Source organism: Gobius niger (genome assembly GCF_951799975.1).
Source record: "Gobius niger genome assembly, chromosome: 6".
Lineage (NCBI taxonomy): Eukaryota > Metazoa > Chordata > Actinopteri > Gobiiformes > Gobiidae > Gobius > Gobius niger.
The window spans coordinates 14429556-14440188 of NC_136857.1; the positions used below are offsets into that span (position 1 = coordinate 14429556).

Below are 10633 nucleotides of genomic sequence, written 5' to 3' on the forward strand. Positions count from 1 at the left end.
CCCACAGCCTCGTTTTCAAAACAATTTTCAATTAATATTTCAGTATTTATTTAGGACAAGACCTTCTTATTGCCTCTCACTCAGGCGAGCAAAACTGTTTGGAAAACCTGCTTCACAGTAATAATGGATGAAATAGATATTAAATAGATATTTTGTTTTGTGATATTCATCATGTCAAAGTATGGGGTACGTGACTCGTCACCTAACACATCAGGGGGTGTACGGCTGCACCCACTGCCCATGGGTCGACTGATGGAAGTGAGGCCAGACCACCATCCACTCACTCACACATTCACTCACTTCAGTCCCAAACGGTGCAACAAAAAGCAATTTTTGAAAATGGCTCAAGGATGAGACAAAAGTGTTTTTGATCACTTAAAATACAGGAAATTATATCTGAATCTTTAAAAAATTCCTGGGGGAGGACCCCCAGACCCCCCAGTTTAAAGAATTATCCGGACCTCACTGTTTTTTAAATCCTGGCTACGGCCCTGGTTGTGTCCACGGTTTGTTATGTGACTGCAGTGTTGCCTTCAAGAACAGCTGCGTAATTTTTGAAAACTAGCGCTCCAAATGATTAAAATTACGCACGACACGCACAGCGACAAACAGGCGCATCTGCGAACCATTTCACCCACACATGAAGCATTTACAAACTCTCATGTTCAATGTACAATTTTTGTTTTGCTTTTTAAAGAAGACTTTGCAAATTTTGCCTAGTTATGTAGTTGAATGTATACTTGGCAAAATGTATATGCTATAATCATAATAGTTATGTTTTAATGAAAGATTAAATGAAGCACGCCTTGGGGCAAATAATAGGCTTCAATAAATGTTATGAGGGGGAAAAAAATAATCCAAGTTAGAATAAATCTGACCGCCTCTGAACACACCATTATACACTTCAATGAAACAATACAATCGTCACTTTGAAGTATAATGTAAAATAGCCATCCAAACAGACCCATTGTGTCTGTGAATAGCCAAGCCGGATTTAATGTAAGTGCGACTGCGACGACTATGTTTTCTCACACGATATGCAAGTTGCGTGCGCGCGTCCAGAAAATGCCTCGAGCACAATGAACCGACTAACCCCGGTCTCTGACGTATGTCGCCCCCTTGTGAGAATGTATGGTTTGTTAATCTGTGGAAGTAGCAACGGAAATATTTGAAATGTTTTATTATAATTGGCATAAGTATCACAATATAAACATGATGTGTTGTGATATTCAATTTTGTTTAAGTGTCACACAAACTACAATACACACACACAAACAAGCCAACACAAAAAAAAGGTTTTATGGATAAATCACTTAGTGTAAGGCGTAACTTGTTGGGCCGGGCGATACATTCAACATTACAACATAACACATGGGGGTTCAAAAAGCACTTCAAAAGTTCATGAAGGGTTAGTGCAAGCGTTGCCAGGCTGTACAATTTTGTTTCTGTAAATTTGAGGTGAATATAAGAGCCAACCTATTATAAGTACAGGGTCCAACAATCATTTAAATATGGAAATCCGTGTCAAGGAAGGCCCCAAAGTCCTGGACTGGAGCAGGGAGTTTGAATATCGTCGACTGGACTGATTGAGCTGAGGATGTTCCGAATCCATCTTTGTTATGGGCTGGGACAAAAAATAAAGTATAATATAAAGTAAAGTAGGTGTGGTAAAGGTCTGTCATGACCACTAGCTTTACTTTTGACTAAATCTCTACTACAATGGACAATTCCTGGTCAACTGAGAGCCTACAAAAACAGAAGGCCAATGTATGGTCATTGAAGGCAGTTTAAAGTGGCCACTGTTGACATTGCCCCACATATATTTCCACAATGTGTTTGATAAATAAATAGTTAAGGAAAATTGGCAAGCGTCCTAATTCAAAATCAAATGTGTAAATACAATAAACTATACATCACAAAAACACAAAGCATAATTGAAGACATTTTGATAAATAAAACATTTTTAAAAAAAAGGTGCCAGCCAGTTGTTCAAGGACGTTCGCATTCCCACCTGTGAGGCGCTGTTGAGACACTTAACGTTTACATTTTCACAGCGACTGGAGGAGTCTGAGAACACCATCATACAGACTCTGACTAAACCCCAGCGGTGTCGCTATACCTCCGAGTTGAGGACACATTGCAACTACTATGAATTCAGTTTCCGTTGGGTGTACTTTGTTGTCACACAAAGAAAAGGAAAAAAAAAGAAAAAAAGAAAAAAAAGAGGCATGCAATGATGATCTGCTTCATTTTTCTACTGTAGAAGCACCACAAGGAAAAACTATAAATGGGTTTCGAAGTCTTCCTCATCCAGCAGCATCTATTCCTAAGTCACAGTAAAGATTTGGTCAAACCTTTGGTCGTTCATGTCTCTTACAGTCTCATCACATCAAGATTACTTCCACATTTTAAACGGGATCCAGCGATTATAAATAAATCTTGTGCTAAAGCAGTCTTCAAAGTCAGCTTGTACCTCTGCCAAAAGGAAGGCCATAGTCAATCACTGTGAGGTGCCTGGTGTTTTAAACCACTGACTCCAGTTGCAGTGGATGGAAAAGGTGGACTTAACTCTCCAATGGCGGCCGCAGGGGAATACAGCCATCCATCTCCAGCGACTCTGGCCAGCCCTCATATTTATTACTGGTTTTGCTGTTCTTCATACGCTGACAAAACAGCCACAAGTCAATACAAACCATATTTTTTTAATACAACTTTGCATGAGAAAAACAAGCACATACTTGCTCAAATGGGCTCTTGTTTTCAATGCCTTTGGCACCCACAAACACCCAGCTGTCTCTGAAGGCAAGCTCCTTCATTGCTGTGCTGCCGAGCTCTTCAAACAGTTTCCGAGCTTCATCATTCAACCTGCAACACAGAATCAAACAACATTAAGCTGGAATTACCACAAAGCATGCAAGAGGTATCTTACTCAGGCATGTCTTTGGACTATACTCTGCAGGAACACAAGTAGCAACACTTGATATATCCGTTTTACAACTGCCTTTATAAGCCGTTAAAGAGAAGGGAGAAGATTCTTACTTCGTGGCCGGATCATCAAATGAAGCTGCAAATACAAGAGTCCCTTCATGCAGTGGTCTGAGGAACTTCAAAAGGTCTGACACATCTGAAAGAGAACAGGAAAACTGTAGTTTCAGATGTTCACATGTTATGCAGCAGACAGTGCAGGTGCTTGTCATTACCTCCTGCCCACATGTCAAATGATTTGGTCTCTAAAAGTTCGCCATTTACACCTGTAGCAAGTAACAGTTAATTTTCTCAAATATTATTTTACAAGTTGTTAAAAGGGATTTGTGTGATCCACTCACCATTTACTAATGCAATGTTAATTCCTCTCCCAACATTGTCTTTTACGCTGCTTATTAACCTACCAGAACCAGAGAAAAGGTCAGCATATGCTTTGACAGTTTTTTTTTTTTAAATCAGTCACAGCATTGCACAAAACAACAAGGGACAAAACCACAAAGAATATTTGCATTGACTCAAAGGCTTCATTATTGATGCACAGAGGAAGAGAGAATGGAAAACAAATAAAGCCTTCATGGCTCAGACAGAAAGTCACGTGTTGTGAGCAACTCACATTTTATCCTCAAGGCAGATTTTGGGACCAATTACATTGGCAGCACCAGATACCAAACGGAAAGCCAGGTGCTTTGCAGGACAGGGAGCTGCCAGACCACATTTGTACCTTCTAGGACGAGTTTCAACTAGACAGAAAAATATAACAAAATTCACAACAACACACATTAACTTAAAAGTAGATTTAGTTTATTTCAAGTTGATTTTGAATTACATTACATGCTGTTCCTTATTAGAAATGGTTAAACAATACAATTTCTTAAAAGTTGAGATGACCGGTGATGGTTCTCAAACTATGGGCTTTGGCCTTCTCCAGGTGGTAAAAGTGTCATCTTCCCTTTTAGACTATAGTTTAAATTAGAGATTTAAATTTCATTCAAATTGATAAGATTTTATTTATACCTATGCTTAGAAATCAAAATCAGAAATCAGAATTGACTTTATTTATCCCGTAGGGGAAATTCTCATTGTCAAAGACATCACATTTACAGACATCTTCAACATAATTTAATTTAGTCGAAATTTGATCTCGACCTGGTGGTACTTGGAAGGTCATATTTTATGAGGTGGAACTTGTTGAAAGGTGTTGAAAGCCAATGACATGAGGTTTGTTCGAGTAGTATTAATCAGACTCACCAGATGTTGGTTGCTCACTTGCACCTAAAATATAAAACAAGAATATTATTAGTAAAAGCATCTTAACAAACACATATAAAAAAATAAATACATTTAGGTTTGTTTTTTTTGTTTTGTAAATGCTCATAAGCATATTGGAAGTCAAACGGTATTTCATAAAAGCAGTGGAAAGAAAGCACTTTGGTTCAGTTGCATTTTTAAATAAATTTAAAATTTGTCTGATTAGCATCTTCAGATTATGGTACTGACTCAATATTTGCTCTCTGATGTATTTACCCAACCCTTGTAAAAATCAGGGTTTTATTCTAACATACAGTAACTCTGTTGAAAAGTATTTTTTTTCCAAGAATTAGGTGGAATCTGACTCGGCGAAATCGCAACTCAAAAACTATTGAGTGGATGAAAAGTATCTTAACAAACATGAACTTCCCACTTCATAGGTCTGTAAATTATCGGTCTAGCGTACCACCAAAGAAGATGCGAAAAGAGCTGTTCTCTCCCCCAAAAAAGGTATTTGCCAGGAGCCAGCTGAGCCCCACTAACAGGAGCACCACAACCGCTCGCAGAGGACCTGCCAAAAAGGAACAAAAATTACAAAGCTGTTTACTGGAAGTGTATCCTGATTATTTTTGTCGTTTACCCAATGCACAACCCAGTTCTTATACTAACCTGTTATCCTCATGTCTCCCCTTGATCAGACCTGGAGACCAAAAGGGCACAAATTAATATTTTGATTGATCACAAACAACTTGAAGTACATTGTTAATTATTGCCCACACAATATTAGCCTCATGAAGGTGATTGTATATCGTTATTTAAATTAGGCCAAATTAGTGTCTTCAATATACAAGAAGAAACTTATTGAACAAACGCACTTGTCTCCGATTACAATCTACAATTTGCCGATATCAATTATAGGGAAGATGATGTACTTTGGCATTGCCTGACTTTTCCCCCAGGCTTGTGTGTCAGATATTTGATACAGACTTATGGTCACATTTATGTGCTACAGACATTTAAGACCTACACATATTTTATTCTGAAACACTGAGGAGGCACCAAGAGCCTCCCACAGCTGCAACACGGCGGAGGCGTCACAAGAGGAGCTACAGGAAACAAATAAGGGACAAACGTATCCGGGCAAGACTTTCAGCTAAGCCACACAAGCCTTCTAACCCTACAACTACTAATGTTCACTGGAGAATAAAATGGCTTATATTCATCCTTTATAGAAAATGGTGAAAGACTGTTTTGGAGCGGAGTGAGCTGCAGGAGGAAGAGGAAGGAAGAGGTGGTTGAGCTGACCAGTGCAGGACACCACGCTCTGAATCAGGGACACACCCAAGAGGCGCTGCACTGTTTCAGAGGAGCACTGAAGGCAGTACACCGGTTTAACCGATCCCTAAAAACATGCCGGTCAGGTTGGCCCACAATGGTTGCGCCCAAGCCTCAGCGGCTCAGAACTAACCCAACATCTGAATGCAGTTTTGTTGTAAAATGACAAATACAGCACTTACTTACTTACAACAAGTTATAATAGGTGTATATATGTCTACCTTCCTACAGACAAAGGCCTAATGCTTACATTACAGTAAAAATCACATTAATCTTACCTGTCGTAGTCAAACTTATTGGTGTTTTTTTTCCCAGGCGACGCTTCTCAGTGGAGTGTGGATGTTGCTTTCCCCTCTCGGGACTATTTCTTGCGTTGTTTCCTCATCGGGACGTTTCCAAGTATATAATCCCGCACTTCTGACGTCTTAGGCTAAAACGTAAACCAATCAAACACAACTTGCTTACTGTAAGACTGATTTCACGACATAATACAGATTTGTGTTTGCTATTTCCACCCTCGGTTCATCTGTCTCGACTTCCGGATACTTTGACAACCTCCTACTTATGCGTTATACGCATGCGCAGAATGGTCACATGACTAAAACAAATACATTATTTATTACCGATATTTATGTTTATCCACATATATACTGATACATGTAAAAAATGAAGTATGCCTGTACATAGGTAAATAGTTATAGTAAATAATTGAATTATATTTTTCTGTATGTATGTAGGTTACAACTACGCCACCTGCCTGTGTCTGTACCTCTTCTGGAGAAACATGGCTGCCCACAGTGCTGCGCTCTCGATGTCCAAAATCATCAGTCCTCTTTGGGGAGGACGCCTTGGAAGTGCGGCCAAAGTATGTCTAAATGGGGCACGAAAGGTGTAATGTTTGTTGTGTATGTGGCGGGTGGGTGGAAATCGGGGTAGGATTTGTTCATTTATCTAAACGCAAGGTCATAGGTTTGCTTTACATTAGCAGGCTAGCACTGAACATTGAACATGGTCAAATCTAATGGTTGTTTTGTTTTTCAGGTTTTGGGGACAGCATCAGTGACAAGTCAGAGGAACAAGTCTTTCCTCACTGTGCGTATGGATCCGATTATTATTATTAAGATGGGAATTACTTTAATTGCTGCTCTCTTGTCCTTGATAATAACTGTGGTTAAATGTATAATTCTTGCATAATGTCCTGTTTTTGGTGAAGAGAAACAGATTTTTTGGGCATACATGTATTTCTCACACTTGGACGTGGAAGTGGGGCGTATTCTTTCTGCTGTTGATACTTTTGGGATGTTTATTCTACTAACACATTTCTTTATTTTATTTCCCTGCTGTCAACTCATCAAACTTCAGGGAGAACATATTGTAAGTAACACTCTTTTGGGGTTCACTCCTTCATTGCTTTATTAATATACAACAGCCTTATTCTGATACTTGTTGTCAGCTATTTATCTTTTTCATCAATGCATCTTATTATTTTATGTATGAACATGGTCATCCTTTTGTTTACTACAGCCCCCTCCCGCTAAGTATGGAGGTAGACACACTGTCACTCTCATCCCTGGAGATGGGATTGGTCCAGAGCTGCTCAGTCAAGTCAGAGAAGTTTTTAGGTAAATTGTGTGCAAATAATGTTATTTTAATGTACTCCCTTTTTTTAAATGTAGCTTGTAATTTTTTGTAATAGATACAGCTGTGTACCTGTGGACTTTGAAGTTGTAAATGTGAACTCCGCTCTGGAAAGCCATGATGATATGGATAATGCCATTACAGCCATCCGCCGTAATGGAGTTGCCCTTAAAGGTATTTTTTGTTTTGTTTTTTGCATTGGACAATGTATTACTTGGAACGTGCTGTGATACTGAGTTGCAGTAATGGTTATAATGCTAATAACCGGCATTGCAATATTTCAGAAACATGATATTGTAATGTCATGTCCGCAGCCTAATTGTTTTAATGAGGTTGCAGAGCTCCACTAATTTCAGTAGATGGCAGCACTGTGCATGAATGGTCTGCCAAGGACTATGGCGCCATTCAAATAAGATTGCCTTCATTCAGTGTCAATTAAATTAAGGGCTGTAAGTAATGAGAAAATATGCAAGACCCGATAACTGTCTTGAATAATGCAGTAAGTGGTTGGAGGGTCAAATGGTGCAGATTTGCAGTCTTGCTGCGGCAACACATGCTATTGACCCACCACCGAGTAAGAATATGAAAATCTCTTGTGAAGAGCTTTGGGTGACTCTTGTCTGTGAAAAGTGCTATACAAACAAGATTCTTTTTCCAATTTGATGTTTTATTATCTAATCTTTGGACAGGTAACATCGAGACCAAACATACACTACCCCCTTCTGTCAAATCCAGGAACAATGTTCTCCGGTAAGATCCTCCTGTTTCGCATTTGTCTAGTGGAGTTGTTCTTGATATTGCATGTGTCCTCCCCATTCTAGTAGTAATGGTTGACCCTATTACTTGGTTTCCTCAGCACAAGCTTGGACCTGTACGCCAACGTGATGCACTGCCAGTCTCTCCCCGGAGTTCAGACTCGGCACAAGAATATCGACATTATGATCATCAGGGAGAACACAGAGGGAGAGTACAGCAGTCTGGAGCACGAGGTCAGGATCATTAACCCACCAAAACACACTATGGTCTTTTTCTTTTGCTGAGCTATGGGGGAAATGAGGATCCAATTATGAGATTTAATGCATCTTTTATGTACAAACGCAGTATATGACTCAGAATTTTGGGTTCCTTCAGGAGCATAATTGTGTACAAAATTGGAGAACTTTTTTATGCATCCTCCTGACTACTCTGGGGATTTGTTCTTCCAAATTTGTTCTTCTCAAATTTTCGTGAATGAGGCCCATAGTCCCTCCAGTGTGTCCTGGGTCTTCCCGGGGGCCTCCTCCCAATAGGACATGCCTGGAGTGACGTGACCAGGAGACATTCGAAACAGATGCCTCAGCCACCTCAGCTGGCTCTTTTCGACATGAAGGAACAGCGGCTCTACTCCGAGCTCCTCACCCTATCGCTAAGGGTGCACCCAGCCACCCCGCAGAGGAAACTCATTTCGTCCTCTTGTATCTGCGATCTTGTCCTTTCGGTCATTACCCAGATCTCAGGACTATTATGTGAGGGTAGGAAAGGGAGAATAGTCTCGTGAATGGGAACAACTGAACCTTCTGGTCAGGCTATTGTGCCGGACTTGATTGTACCAAGTTAATAAATCTATGGTTTTAATGGAATCACACTTGATTCACCAAGCCTCTACTTGTTTGTTTATTTGTGCATTTGCATTTTAAATAGAGTGTTTCAGGTGTAGTGGAGAGCCTAAAGATTATCACCCGGACCAACTCTCTCAGAATTGCAGAGTATGCCTTCAAATTGGCTCGTGAGAAAGGTCGGCACCGGGTCACAGCTGTGCATAAAGCCAATATCATGTGAGTGAGTCCTAATCAATGTGGGCTGATCTGCGCACTAATGTAACTGCCTTTCACAGTGAAGTGGTAATGTGCTCTTTGTTTTTTACAGGAAGCTCGGTGATGGGCTGTTTCTTCAATGCTGCAAAGAAGTGGCCTCTGGCTATCCAGACATCACGTTTGACAGCATGATTGTGGACAACACTACAATGCAAGTAAGAGCCAAGTACATTTCAAATGTCATTTGTTTGATTTCTGTAAGAGTTGGCATTAAAAGGTCTCCCGCTACTGTTTGTGTCTTCTAGCTGGTGTCCAAACCACAGCAGTTTGATGTAATGGTGATGCCAAATCTGTACGGGAATGTGGTCAGCAATGTTTGTGCAGGTCTAGTGGGAGGGCCTGGCCTTGTGCCTGGTGCCAATTATGGCCGTGACTATGCTGTTTTTGAAACCGTTAGTACTTTAATCTCTTGAGACAGAAAAGGACAATGTATGCATATTGTGTTGCTGAAGTGTGTTTGTTATTTTATCAGGCCACAAGAAACACAGGCAAAAGTATTGCAGGCAGGAACATTGCTAACCCCACTGCCATGCTGTTGGCCAGCTGCATGATGCTGGACCATCTAAAGTAAGTCTGTGTCTTAACTTGAAACCTATAGGTTTTTCCACATTGTTGTGTAAAAATATTAACCTCAACAATATACATGTCTTTCTCCCCAGGCTGAATGATCATGCGAGTCTGATCCGTAATGCAGTCCTTACCACCATGAATGAGACCAGGGTGAGTTTTCTTCTCAGATCACCCTTCCTCTTTACGCTGTCACTCTCATTAAGCTGCTGTGCTATTGTAGTGTGACATGTGGCTCAGAGGCACTGGAGGCAGGTCTGGCATGTTTCCTAGGCTCATCGTACAAAGTAGTTGTGTGTGTTGCCACCGGCGCACTGCTTTTATGAAGTGCACCATTGTCTGGTATCAGATTAACATTGTCCCTCCGATGGCATTAATTACAGTGCTTGTAAAACATGATCTATGTATTTGCTCAGCTCATTGAATAGAGCGCGCACTTCAGACTTTATTGCTCCCATGTGGATACATTGTGATAATAAATTGTAATAAATGCTTGGCATTAAGCGCTTAATATTAAAATTGTTCCATGGTTATAAAGGCTGTTTTGTTTTGCAGTTGCACACTCCAGATATCGGGGGTCTGGGCACTACATCTGATGTGGTCCAGTCTGTTATGAAGAATATCCAGAGTAAAGGACAACTCACGGCAGAGCTCTAGATGATCAACATCCAGCCACACTCTATATCACAGGTGCACAGGTGCACAGAAAACAGAACAGTCTGCCATGTTTCATAATGGTCTTTATTTCTTAAACTTTTTTTGTATTATTTATCTTGATCACCTTTACAGAAAATGTCTGTTACATGCGCTCACATTTAAACGGAATGTCCTTCAGGATTAATAAATTATATCGTATTTGTCAGATACATCTAAATAATCAGTTAAAAAGGTTTACTCTTGATGTCTGACATTATCACTCCACAAAGACATGTTATCCTAAATTATACTGATGAAATACTAAAATATTTACATAAAGATAAATCATTCATAAAAAAAGCTTAAATCAA

General features: G+C 40.0%; 2 protein-coding genes across 2 annotated transcripts; one reads left to right on the plus strand and one right to left on the minus strand.

The window, feature by feature from the left end:
- Positions 1–2213: 2213 nt before the first annotated feature.
- fam3a (FAM3 metabolism regulating signaling molecule A) lies at positions 2214–6117 on the minus strand. The gene is made up of 10 exons (XM_079557909.1): positions 5847–6117; positions 4903–4933; positions 4700–4804; positions 4234–4257; positions 3599–3725; positions 3327–3385; positions 3201–3251; positions 3040–3124; positions 2739–2865; positions 2214–2663 (listed from the first exon to the last, which is right to left on the minus strand). Exons 2-10 carry the CDS (start codon positions 4913–4915, stop codon positions 2565–2567), a joined length of 690 nt encoding a protein of 229 aa, XP_079414035.1. The 5' UTR covers positions 4916–4933; positions 5847–6117; the 3' UTR covers positions 2214–2564.
- Positions 6118–6337: 220 nt separating this feature from the next.
- On the plus strand, positions 6338–10424 carry idh3g (isocitrate dehydrogenase (NAD(+)) 3 non-catalytic subunit gamma). The gene is made up of 13 exons (XM_079558885.1): positions 6338–6433; positions 6610–6660; positions 6931–6942; positions 7093–7190; positions 7265–7380; positions 7896–7956; positions 8063–8195; positions 8887–9020; positions 9112–9214; positions 9305–9451; positions 9532–9626; positions 9719–9779; positions 10182–10424. Exons 1-13 carry the CDS (start codon positions 6353–6355, stop codon positions 10281–10283), a joined length of 1194 nt encoding a protein of 397 aa, XP_079415011.1. The 5' UTR covers positions 6338–6352; the 3' UTR covers positions 10284–10424.
- The last annotated feature ends 209 nt before the right edge of the window (positions 10425–10633 follow it).